At 38.1% G+C, this 17447-nt stretch overlaps 1 protein-coding gene across 2 annotated transcripts in view; it reads left to right on the top strand.

Moving 5' to 3' along the window:
* Positions 1 to 17447, top strand: part of tbc1d22a (TBC1 domain family, member 22a) — a 125198-nt gene that overhangs the window by 18433 nt on the left and 89318 nt on the right. For both annotated transcript variants that reach the window (XM_030149303.1, XM_030149302.1), the window contains exons 6-7: positions 4031 to 4101; positions 15711 to 15839. In XM_030149303.1, the coding sequence (XP_030005163.1) occupies positions 4031 to 4101; positions 15711 to 15839 (200 nt within the window). The remainder of the gene's footprint in view (positions 1 to 4030; positions 4102 to 15710; positions 15840 to 17447) is intronic.

Below are 17447 nucleotides of genomic sequence, written 5' to 3' on the forward strand. Positions count from 1 at the left end.
AAATTGACTGTAAATTGTGTTTTTACCATAACAAGCTCCATCAGCATTGTTTAGACCTGTTAAAGGACTATCTTCACAAGTTCAATTAGAGGTTTGTTTTTTTGTTGTTGTACAGATTAGTATGCGTGGGGAGGAGTGACAAATTAGTCATCTAAAATGGCTTGTTTGCATTGTTAACATTGTTCACTAAAACTGACGGGGACAGCTAGTCCCTTGTCGCCTTGGGACAGTTGGAGAAACTTTTCGCCCACGTTGTGACAAGTGCCCGCTGAGCAAAAACAACAGATTAATTTTCAAAATGTCATGAAATGCCTTTAATTTATGCCAGTGGAGATAGGGCTTGGCTGTCTCATTCATAATGCACAAGAGATGCCCCAGAGAGTCAGATGCGTTTTCTGAGAGATGAGCTAGCCTCACACTAATGAAACGACATCTGCAATTTAGCTTGTGTGTCAACCATCCACATGCTGCCCTCTCTGTCTCTGCCCACTGTGGGGAATGGAGTTTTTTTCCTTCAGAAATTGAGATGAGCTCATCTACGTAGTAAGAAATTGAGACACTTTTCTCACGTAAGTGTATTTGCATTAGAATTAAGCATCACTACAGAATCTATTTCAAACATAGATTATGGATTACATACTTCCTTATTCTTATCACAGTAGCCGTTTGGCTCAGGAGTCTTCAAAATATTACAAAGGGAAAATGGTGAAGAAGTTATTGAACACACCATTGTACTTTCATGTACCAGTGCAATGCATTGATACTCAAAGCAGGGGTTCTGTTTGACTTGGGGTTAGCTGTGATTTGGATTCTGCAGTGGATTGGCTCTCTGCATGAAAGTGTTTGGAAGATAGCGATTTCCAGCAGGAGAGGCTGTGTTTGTGGTTTTGTATGTAATGTATAGGGGCTAATGGGCACATCTGCTTGTTCTAACAACCACATGGTGCCAAGTAAATATTTGCCCTTTGCACTTTCCACTCTCTTGTACATACCCACACACTCACACTCATGCACACATCCTTTCTCCTTCAAGTCACTCCTGCAGTATCCATAAGTGCTTGACTGGAGGGGACAGGGCTTTCTAGAGATCACTGCAGCATCAGGATGTAAAGACTATTAGCCAACTTGTGTCTCACGCTCTCTTCACCCCTCCTCTCTATACCCCCTATGGTGAGATTAATGCCAGGTGGGGGAAGTATAACATAGTTTAATTAAACCCGAACCCACAAGATTCATGGACTCATTTCTTTGCCTGACAGTGCAAATGAAGGTTCAAAGGGTGCGAGGAAAGAGTAGAGGCACCCTTGACTAGTTGTTAGGAGCATAATGAATGAAGAGCTGCACACGGGGTAACGATTGCACCCTTAAAGAGTTGCATTTAGTTGAAAATGGTTTCCAGATAGCTTTATTGCAACTGTCCTTTTCTACATATGTAATAGCTGGTTGCAAACAGCTTAATGGCAGATTTACATACACACCATACACCAACACATATTCACAGGTACTAACTGTGGGAATCAACAGATGTGCACTTCATGCAGCTTTATGGTAATTGGGGTCTGTGGAATCAAATGAAAATGTCGGCACATGCTTTTGATATGCTATATTGTCAGTCAGTCTCCAAAAATTCTGAATCAGTCTTTCACAAGCCCTCAAAACAGGATGTAGAAAACCACTCCAGGACTGGGATGAGCTCTGATTTCAGCAAAGATCATACCAATACCAATCAGTCTTGATTGTCTGAGGTCAATATTGTGTTTTACTTTATCAGCTGTTACACGGCAGAGAGGTTCAGGTGCAAGGATTCTTGGAAAAGACGAAAGTGCCACTAAAAACTGGCAATCCTGCTTTTTCTGTTTCTGTTAATTGCAATATCAGATAAAGTTGAGAGCTATGTTTTCCGAGAGAGAGAAAAGAGAAAGATTGTGCTTTTCTCCTTTTGCCTGAATACACTAACGTGTCAGCGATACTCACACACTCTCATAGATGTTTCCTTCTACCAGTTGTAGTCTTAAAGAGCAAAGGGACACTGAGAGAATGCTTGGAAAAAAATCTGCAGCACCTTTATTTTGCAAGTTTCATGCTCTGTGTCTTGTCTTGGGGAGATTTTTAATATGCTTTTAAATGCAGCTTACTGTTGTACAGGTAGCCTTGGGGTAATCGAAGCATTCCCATACTCTGGTGCTCTGACCCCCTCTAACCAACAAAGCCATGCTGCACACTAGATCACAGTATTGAATTTCTATATAATTAAACTCACAGGGGACAAGGTAAGGGAGAAATTTTAAGTGGAAGATGCGCACGAACTATAGCGAATAAATAGCTACTTCCATCAGCTGAACAAGCTCTAATGCGTTTCACTCAATTTAGCCAATGGACTTAGCCCATTGCTGTTTAGCTGATTGCTATTTCCTATTCTGCTATCTGTCACTGACTCTCCATTGCATTTCCTTGAAGAACAGGCAAGGCCGACTCATTTGGCAGCATTAATCAATACTGTTCACTCTGTGCAAGGGGCTTATCAATTTCCAGCAAGTGCCTTGAATAAGAGTCAAAGAAGAATTTGGCTTATTCATTAGGTACATTTTCTTCTTTTTTTTATTTAAAAGGTATGTAAGGCTGTGCCATTTAATTTGCCCTGGAATCAATTTCCTCTCTTTCCTTCACTCTTGAATTGCAGGTAAAACAATGGCATTGCAATTACAAGTGAGGAGATTTCCATTGAGTTTTTATGTTTGTCTCCGTTTGGCTGGGGTTGTCTTTTTGAATGCTAATGGGGGTTTGTAGACTTACAGAGCGAGGGCAGAAGGAGACCTATCTGTGAATAATGGATGAGTTAATGTTAGTTAGAGCCTACCTAAAAACCATTTTAAGAAATAGTTCTGGAAATCATTCAGTCATATTTGTTGAGCATCCAAAACCGTTTGGCAGTGGAGGTAGAAAAGGTCAACTATTGATTTTTCTAATTTTTCTACTGTTATTTTATGTCACTATATATCTATAGTTCATAATGTCTCATGGATTGTTCACGGTTATTACCGCAGTCTGATGGACATTTTCTTTGAAATGTGTGAGCACTTTCCAATGGATTATATTAAGACAGACATGATCTAAAGTGTATCTCAGGAAAAGATCCGAGCTGGGTTAGTATCCATTTAGTGACATAATGAACTAGGTGGAGACATCATGGGTAAGGTCAAATTTGAGCTCACAGCACTGAACCAAACAATGACTTCAGCTCTTTTTATGAACATGATCTTGTCTTGTTGCAGGGAAATGAGATCCCACACCTTTATTGTTGTCTTGTTATTATGTTCAATTCACTGAAAATAGAATGAAATAGAAGACACATTTTGCTAGATACCGCTAGACAAAGCATTTTCTGCTGGGCTACTCATGATATCCTCTTCACCTACCGCCTTTTACTGACAATGTGTGTGTTAGAGAGAGAGAGAGAGAGAAAGAGAGAGAGGGGGGTCTGAGACTGTGCTGGATGTAATGTGTAGTATTAAGCCATATTTTCTGGGTCTTCATGGACCCAAAGGGAACTACTCTCCACCAATTTAAAAGTTCAATTTGCACTTCTCCATCAGCTTTATTTTACATTATAGCCTGCTGGCTTTCCCACCTGACCATAGGAGAATGTAGTTAATAATCCACTTCGATCTCCATCAGTTAATTTCAATAAAGGGAAAGAGACGGTAAGGAACATTTGACAGCGAGTACATGGCAGTTTGGATGGATGGATAGTTGGCTGTCCATAAATGAATTAGCGATCCAATATTGGTTTGGAAAATACTTTTTATTGGAATATTGGGGTTGGTTTATGATAAGAAAGATGGGATATTTATACAAACAATGCTTTTCTTCAATGAAAATGTGACATTGAAGTATTTACAGTTGGTCGTGCTTGTGGCTGTTTGCTCTCTTTCTATGTGGATGTGCTTTAATAATGAGAATAATGACAAATCAAAGCCGAAATGAAATGTACCCTAAGGTGTACCCTCTGCTGTTTGTTGCTGTCTTACAGAGGAGCTACGGAAACTTAGCTGGTCTGGAATCCCAAGACAGGTTCGACCGATTACATGGAAACTCCTTTCAGTAAGTGTTACTATTCCAAACACCAGACACACCTAAACTGTTGAAGGTTTTTGCAGAACATCACCTGCATACCAACACACTTTGAGACATAAAGCTACATAACCTCACACTTAATCCCAAAAGTGAAAACACAGATATGTCAAATACACACACTGACTCTTGTACACACAGGTGCACACCTGCAGAGAAGATTGCACAAATAATAAACACATTTCAGATCATCTCAACACACAAACACAGTCGCTGTCATGTTCTCCCTCCCTTTTTTGATTTATGAAGACTGGTAACAGTCGTGCTTTTTTTAAAACTTCAATTGGGAAAATTAATTACGAGCCACAAATAATTTATTCATGAGACGCGCGGTGTGTTTACTCATTAAGCCATTGTTGTGGTGTACAGCTCCCAGTCTGCAGAGAGATGACTGCCTTTTTGAACACCATGACTCTCCCATTAATTACTGCACAATAGCTAATGTGCTGCAGAAAAGATGTCATTAAAGGTGTGTTTGTGTGTGTGCGCCTGTTTGTGTTTTTGGTGATGGGAGGTTACCAACTGGGCACTTTAACCATTAATGGCTGCTTTGTTTGGTACTCGGCTGAAGTGAGGGCTCATAATGCTGTAAGTAGTTGCAAAGCACTGGCTGCTGAACAGGCAGCTGGACACGGGGGGGTTGATGGGTACCGTAGCGCTTTAGCTGTCTGTTTGTGTGTACCTGTATGTGTGTGCCTGGTATTTTAGGTAATGTACCATAGATAACAACATATTAATGGTTTGTTCAGTCTTGTGTTGTTGTGATCGTGAAATGTTCATTAATGTTCATAAACTGTACAGTATGTTTACACTTGTGTGCTTATTTGTATGCATTTTTTCTGTATATGACCCATTTCAATGGTGAGCTGGACCACTTCAGCTTCCCTGCAGAGAAAAAGATGGAGGTAGCATAGACTGAGATGTGTAGATGGCAAGGAAGCAAGGAAAAATGTGAAAAAAAAACCAAAGTGTGAGTCTGACTCATACCAAATTCACAGTGGAAATGAAACAGAAGAAATTGAGACGTGAGGTCAAAATTGATGGATAATTCCACTTTCACATGTTCCTACATCTTCTGTCCTTCCTGTTCCTCACAGCACTAACTTAACATCTTAGAAATCCTAGAATACAGCAATCTGTTATTGGTTAACTTATCATCAGTGCATTCCAAATGATCATTTTTAGAAACTAATGCCAAATATGGAGCTTCACTGTCACCTTCAGCAAACATGTTCATGCTCCAAGGTCCTGCATTGCTATCTAACACAGTCACAAACAATCCCAGACAGACTGATAGAAAAAAAACAAAACAAAACTTCCACTAATCTGAAATCCGGCTCAATGGGATACAACTCCTGAGGACATTCTGATGATGTTCATAAACATGTGGTGTGTTTTGATTGTGAAAACTTATGATCCATGTCTGAAGTTATCTCAGTGCCACCTTACAAAGTTTTCAATAGATTTGTAAATCTCGGGACCGTGTGCAGTGTGAATTATCCCTGGGCTAAATCCAAGGGTTAGATTAAGGCTAAAAGTGTGCACAGTGTCAGAAGCACTCATATCTTCTGAAGTGTCATAACACTTGACTGCTTTCTCTGTCCTGTCTTTGGAATGATCCAGTGGAGAAATAGATAGGAGGGATCAGGCTCAAAAAATCTATTCTCCGTCTGGCACTGCACACACATACACACATTCAGACTCGCGGCCTGCACTGTATTCCATAAACTTGGCAGAGGCACCTAATAAAACTTCACTCCAGTGGTGTCCCTTGTGCCCTTCTCCTGCTCACCGGCATGCACCAACTTATTTGATTTCTTTCTCCCCTCCAGCAGGCATGCTTGAGCCACGCTCATCTTTACCTGACAAAGATGAGAAACAAGTTTCCCCACTGCGGTCGGAGCTCAGTAATGCTCCCCCAACAGCCAGCATTTACCACTAGAAATCATATGTACCTGTCTCAGAAGTTATTAACCATTGTGGAAATCACAAAGCAAAAGGCATATCCTCAAAACAAACAGCTTCAGAAGGATATTCGTCATCTATGCTGGCTGATTCTCTTTTGTTCTTTTCAGTATGTGATCAAACATTGCCCCCGGCTGCAGAAACGCATCTGGTTGAACTTCCTATTATTTCAGAAACAATACTGTATTATTTCATTTGTTTAAAGAGCACTTGGTGTCCAAGCCTGAAGGAGAAAAGAAGAAATTAAGTGGCTGTTCTGCTTGGTGAAAGAATGTCAGCCTGTGGCAATATGTACATTTGCTAATGAAGTGTAGCCGTTAAATGTGAAGTGGGGAGAAAGGAGAAAACTAACTGGCTGTGGAAATATTGATAAGGCTAAAGGGTTATATGAGATGTACCTCGGCTGAGGTGACTGATTTAGAGATTACGTCTAAGGCCCAGTTTACACGACAACGCTCTCGGGTTAGAACGAGAAAATATTTTATCAGATGTGCCTTACATTTAGACGGCAACAGCGTTTTTGGATGTGAAAATGCAAAAAACTGAAACCACCTTCCAGAGTGGAAATCTTAAAAATGCTCCACTATAGTCTAAAGGGTTGAAAACACAAAACTGTGTTTTCTCATCATGTAGAGTTTACATCACAGGCACGCGCCAGTACAGGAAAGCAACAACATGTCGGATTATTTCCCTGCAACAGACCTTCAAGTAGCCCTAGCCACTCTAATTTACATCCAAGAGTCATTTCAGCAATTGTCGCAAATCTTTATAGAGAGCAGAGGACGCACATTGTGATTGTATTTGGCGCTAGGAGAGAAAGGAAGAGAAGTCGAGAGGTTCTACACAGGTGCTTGGTCATGGTGGTGGTGATGACACCTAGCCACTTGGCGTGCACGTCTAAATGCAGAATTAAAAGTGAGAATGCAACGCCACTTTTGCGTTTTCAGTTCAGATCATTACCGTCTAAACATAGCCTCAATGATACCATATAACAGTGCACAGGATTATTGTTGGAGAGAAAAGAACATGATTTTTTTGGCATCTGTTGAATTTCATTGTATAAAAATCCCTTTGGAGTCTCAGAGTTCTGTGCTGTTTGCTCCTTCATGCCATTTTGATATTACTGTAGTCCATGGTCAGTCAGCCTCCTGCACTACAGGCCTGGGCATGTGGCCTCTTGTACAGTCTTTTGATAGATGTTCCTGTTGTATGTCTGTATTTGGTTTGTAAATCATTGGGGAACTGCAATTGCTACATTTAAGCCACCCTTATTACTTAGGATGGATCATCCTTAAAAGCTGGGATGAGTCAGAAGCAGTGCTACCGACTGCTCACTGTGTGCAATTTTCCTCTTCTGAAACATACCACAGATTAGTTAACTAAGCCGTCTGTAAACAAACCTTAAATTTCATGCATATTTAATGGTTTCTGAATCAAAACCCATCTGACAACTTAAAATCCGCTGAGGTACAGACTCCACAGTCAACTTTTTTTTCTGGCTCTGAAATACACTATTACAAACCTTATGAAAGCAGACTGCTGTGTCCCTGGTTAGTGAGTTCATGCTATTCCCCTCCTTTTCCCCCACTCATTTCCTCTTTCCTTGTAACTGTTGAATGAATTTGACATCAGAAATGCAAGAGATTATATTTAGATCGGTGACGCATTAAAGCCACCATGACTACAGTTTTACATGGAATTTCAGTTCGTTAGTTTACTTTTTAACTAATAAACTCATGAAAAGCACTAATCATGAAAGTATTTGATGAATTAGTATATTAAAAATAAATAAATGAATAAAATTTCATCACAGATCAATCAACAAAAGCACACTAATAGAAAGATTTGTGCATATTAGGGTTTCGCAGATGAGTCAAGCTAATAGCGTGATGTCGACTAGTTGCTGACAAATATGATTATGCGTTGTAAACTTATGCTGCATCATGTTCGCCTCCAGTCCGGCTCAGTCACGTCTGCGCCACAGTTTTCATGTCCACTCAAAGGCTGTCAGAAACAAAGCTGTTGTGACCGCTCACCCTCTCGTGCTTCCTCTTGCTGTCTCCTCTTCTGTCCACTACATTCATATTTTTCCACCTTCATCCCTCTTTGTGCCTTCCTCTCACTCTTCCTCCTGCTTTTACAGGAAATATGCAGTTACATTTTCAATCACATTTTCTTTATTTTTGATGACATAAATAGAAAAAAATATGTATATCAGTAATCTTTTTCCCATAGAGCACCGATGAGTAAATCAGTTCATTTTATACTAATTTGTTTGATTTGGATTTTTTGTTTGTTTGCCAGTATTAGATCTGTTACCAGTAAATGTAGAATATATATTGTATACATCTACAGTATATATGTACTGATACACATGAGCTGTATTGGCAAAGATAGACCTGGTGTATAGATATAGTACAGCAGTAAAAAAAAAAAGAAAAAAAAAGCCTCATATGAGACAGTCAAGACATTTATAAGAATGTTGTTGTGTTCAATTTGCAAATGCAGACATATGAAAGGTGCATATTACCTGCCTTGTGTGTGTGTGTGTGTGTGTGTGTGTGTGTGTGTGTGTGTGTGTGTGTGTTTCTGATGACATGAGAAGGAACTTTCAGGGTTTGTACAGGTGCTTGAGATCCTTGAAAATGCTTGAATTTCAATGTTGTGTTTTCAAGGTTTGAAAAGTGCTTGAATTTTAGTTTAAGTGCTTGGAATTATAACTAAAGCTACTTGCAAAGAGGTGCTACATTTTGAAAAATAAAACTTAATGTCAAAAAAGTTAATTCCCAGGTGTTCTCAAGTCGACTCCAGGTACATTTTTATCTTAATCTTTGAATCGGTGCGAGTGCGCCTGAAGAATGCAAAGTGGTTTCCCTTTTTTTGGATAAAATTTTGTGTTGTCTTGTAATTTCTAAACTTTTTGCAATTATGAAACCAAATTTTAGATGTTTATAGCATAATACAATGTATATCATTGTGATAAAAAGTGAAAAAAATTAACGTGAGTATACGTATTATTGTAGATGTGTATTTTACCCCAGCAATAAAGTGCTATGCTGGAAAAATTTGAAAATGACCCCGAAAAGTGCAAGTGAATTTGACCTTGAAAAATGTGTATGAGCCATGAACTTTACATTCACAGGGTTCCTACGCAAGTATGGAAAGTATGGAAAAGTATGGAATTTGATTTGATAAATTTCCAGGTCTGGAAAAGTATGGAAAATGGAAAAAAATATACGGCAAAATATTCTTGTTTCCAAGACTGTTCCCACTGTTCTATTTTCTAAAACATAAAATTTTGAATATCTAAAAAAAGAAATGGATCAATCTGTTTTTTTAAGGGTTTTGCTAGTGCAGCTAAAATGTTTGTGTGAGAGCACATACAGTCTGCTACGCGTTCCAGAAAACATTTGGGGAGATTGACAAGTTGAATGACCAGCCTTCTGCTCTTATCCTCCTCCAACCCATTTTAAGGCCCACCCAGGTGTCGTCAAGTTTCACTGCTGCTTTGATGGACAGGTGATGTCCACACACTGTTCGTGAGTGAGCTATTCAACATAATGGATAGATGTAAATTCTTGTGTGTGTCTGACAACTGACTCATAAATCCCAAATATAAAGACTGGTTGGAATTTTTTTACCAAGACATCTGGAAATTAGGGTGTGGAAAAAGTATGGAATTTTGAAATTTCAAATGTGTAGGAACCCTGCATTCATTGTGTAAATTGTAACTCTTAAAAATGTAAATATCATTTCATCATGCCATTTCCATTCCTGCAAAAGAATTTATTGTCAATGTAACATCATGATCTTTTGTCATGAAGATTTGAGACATTTAAATTTGAGACCACTCTCTTTTATTCAGTTTGGATTGTAACATACGCCGACCGTATAGAGGACATGCAGTTATCCAGGAACTGCTTCATTATATTTTGTCCACAGTTATAGGCTTGAAGTTAAGAGACCGTGAGAATGAAATTGATTCTCACGTGGATCTTAAGAACAGCATGTAAAAATGCAGCCTGGCGACGTGTCATAAAAAGTGTGAAATACACACGAAGAGACAGTGATAAGAGCGTCTTGGAAAAAGTTTTGTTGGTTCAACTTTTGCCGGGCCTGTAGTGGGACAGTTTGTTTCCAGTCTGCTTCCTGGATAATGTGCTCCTGCTAAGTAGAAATCAATTTAGATTGTGAGAAGGCTTGCTAAGAAAAACTATTTCATTTAAATTCCCCAAATGGATTCCCCTAGCATATTTTCCCTGTTTTTCACTGAGAGTTTACTGAAGTGGAGGATCCATTAGAGGGATGGAAGGACTGTGGAATCCATTGATGCAAGGAAGAATGAAGAGATGAGGTTTATGTAGACTGATTAACAGAGGCAGGAGGATACACTGCTGCTGTCAGGTCATGGAGAGCTGTCATGCATATGCTCTGCTGTCATTCTTCCATTTCTTTCTCTGGTTTTTAAACCTTTGCTCAGCCTTTTTTAACCAGTAGACCAAAACTGAGGTGAAAGTCTCTCTGGGATAGGCAGTAGAAGTATGTTGTATGATATTACAAATGTCTCACACTTGATTACAGCATGCACTGATGTTTCTATCTTGCGATTTTCCATTGTAGGCTTCTTTATACTTGTATTCCATCATGTTTTAAAGTAGTTCTACTCTACCACAGTTATCTGATAGCTTTAGTAGCTTTTCACTAGAACTAACGCTGGGTGATATAGAAAAAAAAAAGAATAAAAACTTGATTATGTTTCATTATTTTATATTTTTTAGATATTTATCTTTTTTTTCTGACTTCAGCTTTGGGAACTGAAGACTTGATTCAGAAATACTTGGGGTTTTTTTGTGTTTAAAACTTTATCCCATGTATGACTGGAGAAACACAAGTTCTATATTACAATTTTTGTCAAGTGAGAAATATCTTCAGAAGAATAATCTCAATTTTGTGATTCACTAATTAGTCAATTAGAACATTAGAACTCTGTAGATTAATGGAGTAATGGAACGTAACCTTAGTGTAATGTGTCAAATGTTAGTCACACATGAACAAAGTTGTAATTGAATGTCCTTAGACTTCTACCGTTACAAAGCACTCTTAGCTGATTACTGCCTGGACTGAAGTGGTGTTTTAATTGAAAAGTAAAGCACCTCTTGTGTTGAGTGCAATTTATTTAAATCATATGCACAAAACCTGTAATTACAATTCTTAAAGATTATATAATACAAAGTACTGTGCAAATGTCTTAGGTCAACATTAGGTTTGTTGGTTTAGTAAAGTTCTAATGACCATGCATTTCTCAGTTTCTGTATTAAGATACAATCTGGATATATGGAGAGGATGTGCAGCAATAAAAATGAATGTTTCAGGGAAATAAAAAACAGCTTCTATAAACCAAAGAGAAAGGTATTTAGTGTGTCCTCGTTTTGTACTTAATATATCTGCAACCCTTTTGTTCAGACAATATGAGATTTATTATTATTATTATTATTATTATTATTATTATTATTATTATTATTATAGACTCTTGTCCCGTACAGGGGCTAAATGCATTGCTGGGTCTCAGGAGGTTGATACTTTTCCACTGAAATTAGTTAATTTGCAAAACAAGTAGCTTTAATGATTTATAGATTGTTCAGATTTAACAAGTTCAATACTTATTTTGCCACTGGTAACTGGTTTGAAAGCAACTAGTATTGTTCTGGTTCATTTTCTTCTTTCTGTCCTTTAGTTTTTACACTTGAGTGGCCTGTTATGTTTAAAAAAAACAAAAAAACAACATGCAATAATAGGCTTCCTCTTCTTAGAAAATCCAAAATTATTGTCCAGACATCACAGCCAACACACAGAAACATTTCATGTTGCCAAAAAGTTGTTAATTATTAATTAATAGATTCACTGTGTAGTGTAAGCCTCTGTTAACTGTGCTGCCACAGTTTGTGTCCTCTTTATGGTCTTCAAATCCCCTTGTGTGTGTGGTCCTGTCCTATCAAGCTGTAGTGCAGCTGCTGCGTCATTGACCTCCACTAAGCTGTCCATTAACCTTCATCACACACATGCTCTCTTCTCCTTCATTTGGCAGAGAACACATAACACCGGAGCCCGCTGCTTTGTCGATCGCCTGTCGTGCTTTGTGTTTGTGCATGTTTGTATATGGAGCAGTTTCAACATTTGACGCAGACTTTTTTGGCAGTTAGTGGCTGTTGGGGAAAAAGAAAAAGTCACAGTCAATGCTTAGCCTGGTTTTCCACAGGCACAAATGTGACCGTCTGGCTGACTGGCAGTGAAGCCAGAGAAGCAGCAGTCGGGTGGAGAAAGGATGCGTGGATGAGTAAGGAGTCTGCCTTCTTCATTGTGTTTTGGTTGTAAGAGTCTGACAACAGTTGTGTTTTTTTTCTTTGCAGGGGTAGTGACTGAAAGCACTAGATAAAGAGAATGAGAAATATTTCCTGTGTTTGGTGGAAAAGATGGATAGCCAAACACAGAATATGAAATGTGATGTGTGGCTTTTTGTTATAACAAACAGTGTTGTGGATTTATGTGTATTTTTTTTTTTTTTTTGTACTATATTGTTTGTCTGTGTCTGTTTCTGGGGTTTGTATGTGTAAGCCAGGTGTGTGAGTTTCTGCAAGCAAAGTTGTTTTGTGCAACAAATAAGCCTCTTGACTCTCCATGCTCCTCTCGGGGCCATGCCTGGCTAAAAAAAGGAAAAAAGTACAAAAAAAGGAAAAAAAAAGACAACTTTTTGTTGCTTTTATTGATTTTCCTCTAGACAATTTCCCAAAATTGATAGGTTGTGTTTGGTACATGTGTGTTTGCTTGCTAGAAGGTTTAAAAAAAATAAACAGCAAACAGCAGAGCCATAACAAAGGCAATGATGCACATAGATAGCAAACACACACCGTCAACATCAAGCCAAGTCCCTTGAATGGTGTCCGGACCTTTCTGTTTATGTTCTGTTAATGCAGGTAGATGAGGTTAGTGACATGACCCCCTCCACCAAAACAAGTCCTAAACATGTGACTAAACAGCAGCCAAATGTATCTCCAGCAAAATGCAGCAAAAGTTGAAAGTATTGACAAATAAATGTAAGAGAACGACCCTGATGAAAAGAGCATCAGAGCCGCTGCAGGATCTGTTGATGGACTAAAACCTTCTTGAGGATTTCTTTCAGATTTGAGGATGAAGATTCTTTTCAGACTTTTGGAAACTCTGTGTGTGTATATGTGTATGTGTGTGTTTGTGTGTGTGTGTGTACATATTTATCAAACTCAAGGTCAAACATCCTCACGCTAGCTTTTCAGAGGGTTAGGCACAGTTTTTCTTTGAATACTGATACCCCCCCAACAAATATTTTAACATTTCACTCACAACACCCTGATATAAATGTATTGATCGCTCATGAAATGTTTTTAGCCCTACATTTACCACAGGATGCACTGTATGCTATAACACTTTTTTTGTGTCGAAATATAATTACTGTTAGCTCCACAGCTAAGCAAGTGGGCCACTGTGGTGTGAAATGATGAAACAAACATAGGTAAATTAGAGGGTTCCTATAGGTGCATTGCTATACATAATGCTGAAATGGGGGATTAGAGAATGTTAGACAGACAGACAGACAGACAAAACACACATTTAACTTAATTTGGCTGCTTGACTTCCTTACTTTTTGTGTCTAAAATCAAATTTTTAGCCTAAATTCCATTTTCCGTCCATTAGAACGCTACTCAGACAGAAGGGAAATGACAGATAAGTGAAAGGGCACTTTGCAAGAGAGACTGAAGGAGACAGGTGCAATAATAAATGTTTATTTGTATGTGATGACACTTTTTAGTATTTAGTTTTAACAGCTTGCACATAGGCATTAATCGCAGTGCTTCAGGCTAGATGTTTGATGTGCGCCTTGACTTTTTTATCTCCCCCTGATCTAGAACAGAGGGAGATGAACCCAGTCTATGTTTTGGGACCTCTTGATAAGCATGCACACCTTGTCTGTCAAAAACACTCAAAATCTGTTGTAATTTTATCACAGAGACCATTCCCCAGTCTTTTCTCCACAGCCATACAGTGAACCACTACTGTAGAGGGATATGTAGCAAAAAAATTGTGTGCAAGGCTGTCTAAAAAGCACCAGAAAGTACTTTACTTTTTATGCAGCTTTATTATTTGATCATTAATAACATTGTACCGGCTTTGTGTTGTCCAAATAAAGCATTTACAGAATACTGTTATGATGTTAAAGTTGTGAAAATCATCCCTTTCATGTGTTTCAATACTAGTAACTATTGTTTTAGGTGTAAAATCCAATCTTAATTACCTCAGATGTGATAATAAGACACTGTCAGACTGTCTCATATCATATTGTCTCTTATCGTAAAAATTACCTTATACTTTTGTTATATCCCGTGTGTAAGGAATAATGATGATGAATGTCAACAAATACAATATCGATGCAAAATAAGCAAACCTTTGATCTCGGGGACAACAAGCTTTCACCGTCAAGAGTCATAAACTTGAGTTCTGTTTTGAAGACTCTGACTTTGTAAATATTTTAAAGCCCCTGGTCGCAGCTCTTGCTTTTAATAGGCTTTAGATTTGTTGTTCACTAGAGTCACTGGAGTTGACTTTCTCCTCATTGCGTAAGCCTGACCGCACAAGGAAGTACATACTTTCATGAAGTTATACTTGCATAAATTGTCTGACAAACAGTCCCAGCAGTGCACACATGCACACACAGAGAAAGGTAGCTCTTGTAATAGGCAGAATATTTGGTTAAGCAGCACAGTTTTCTTTGCAAAATGAAGTGTGTCATTACAGACTATGTATATTCCCTCGAGGTGAGCTCTGGTTTGCGATTTAACTTGGTTTACAGACTCAAAGCAAGGTTCCAGAGCTAGTTTTTAGTTTAAAGGCTTTTTAAATAATGTATATTATGCAGACAAATAAGTCATAGAGTATGCCACTGTAACTGGTAACACCATAAGGTTTGAGGAACTGAGAGGACTGTCTTGTTTAATATCTACAAAGCTGAATTAATGAGTCCCTGGTGGAACCCACATATGCGTTTGTATGTTTGTTACCAGACAGGTGTGTTAGTTTCTCGTTTGCTACTATTCAGTGAGCAGATATCAATATAGTCACTTGAGACTTCATTTCATCCATTGTGCGAAAAAAAAATTCCAATTTTCAGAATGAAGCATACAATGTATTTAGATATTAGTCATTATGTTCCTAAAAACATCTAGAGGGTTAAAAGCTATTTAAGTATATTTTCCACTGCTGCTACGACCACAACCACTCAGCAGCTGATTTCTTTTTTCAGATCCTATCATAACTTACTTTGATTAAAGGACAATATGCAGAAAAGAACAGTAATGATACCATGTAGATGTGAAAAGGAAACCTGCAGAGTAAAAATGAATGAATTCAACTGTAAGAATTTCAATGTCAGTTTTGTCACATCTTTATTTTACATCAATATACTGTAATCCACAAAGTCTTGAATCACTTGTATTCACAAATACATTTTTAATCATATTGATTTGTGTTCGTTCTCATTTTCTTCTTTTTTTTCCCCCCATTTCACTTTCTCATTTTTTCTCTCACAGGGTTACCTGCCAGCTAATGCAGAAAGAAGAGAGAGTGTCCTACAGAGGAAGAGGCAGGAATATTTTGGCTTCATCCAGCAATACTATGATTCTCGCAATGACGAGCACCACCAAGACACGTACAGACAGGTATATATACACACAATCTGTACTTATTGAACAACTTCTTGTCTCTAATGTTTTCTCTTAGCACAAATCTTGGACACCAATCTGTTTATGCCTGTACGTATGTCTAAGAGAGACTGTTTTGACAGGATTGGACCCTGCAGACAGGATTACTGGAACCAGTTATCTGGCCAAAAGTGCTTTTTCTTGTTTTTTTTTTTTTCTCCCTCTTCAGTCATTTTTCCTACTCCTTCATGTAGCTATCTTGCTCTCTCTCCAACCCTACATACACATTTTATTTTAACACTCCACTACTTCCCATTCATTTCAGGCCGATAAGAAACATCAAAGTAGGCTGTCGATAGCAAAAACACACATTTCTCATATTCTGTCCAATTTCCCATTGATCTCCTCTGCTCTGTGCCAGAAAGCTGGCATACTTTGTTTTGATGATTGTTTGGATCGTGTCTTGAAGCTTCTTTTTCTGCCAAATTCTGCAGCACTACTTGTGCTGACGAAATGAGTGGTGATTTTGAGTGATTTTCTTTTCAGTGTGTGTGATTATGTGTGTTTGGACATATGCTACTTTTGCATCCTGAGTGACTTCAAATGGCAGATGGTTTTTAGGAACTTTCATGGAGTATGTTTGTCTAAAGATGTATGGATTTGCATATATATGTACCTTTTGTGTCTTACTATGTGTCTCCTTGTTCATATCGGGTGGTCCATCAGCTGGTCTGAATCTCTCCATCTGCCTTTGTACTTTGTGTCTTTTCTTGTGTCTGTCCATCTGTCTCTTTTTTATTATTTGTTTATGTTGTTGGTAACTTGCCCAAACAGCTTGGGTGTGTAAATACAGATACATATGGAGTGGCCATTGTAGAAGTCCCAGCTTGCATTGAAGGCTTTTTGATATACCAGTGCAGTTTTTCTCAATCCCTAGAGAAGTATTTAGAAAATTGAACTTTTTCTATTTTTTACACCATCAGAAGATGTGTGGAATAGTGTGGAAGCTTGTTCATTAAAATACATGCAGAGTTGTGTATTTGAACCAGCTAATTTAGTTTTACTGTTAAACTACATGAATCCACTATCATTAGATGTCAAAAAGACACCAGAACAATCTCAACATTAAAGCCTTGTTTTATTATGCAGTCATGAAATGTTTGTAGCTAAAGTTTAAGTAAACAGTTGCCTTATGAACATCCACAAGCAAAACTTTGGCAGCCTGTTAAAGTCCTTCTCTTGGCCACCTGTCGACTCTAAACTTAACATTTGCTTGTCTTTTTGATCAGCTCTTTTAACCAGCTACTCATGTAGTTTTTGTCACAATGCTGTTTCAGTACAATTTGCTTGTGTAATCATAGTACATTTTTATAAGGGGGAACAAACCTTTTTTTTTTTTTTTTTTTTTGCTTAACTTGCAGACAATCCAAAATAACTCACTGCAACAAACTCCATGTTCTCAGTCTGTGGTTGTAGTGATACAGATGTTTAAGTTCAGTAAACTTAGCTATCACAGTGGCTGAGCACAAAGAGAATGTGTTTGGCAAAGATCTTGTGGTGAAAACGTGCAACATTTCTGCAATTTGGAATTATTTTTGATTCAGGAGACACAAAGTGTTGTAAATA

Source organism: Sphaeramia orbicularis, chromosome 12 (genome assembly GCF_902148855.1).
Source record: "Sphaeramia orbicularis chromosome 12, fSphaOr1.1, whole genome shotgun sequence".
Lineage (NCBI taxonomy): Eukaryota > Metazoa > Chordata > Actinopteri > Kurtiformes > Apogonidae > Sphaeramia > Sphaeramia orbicularis.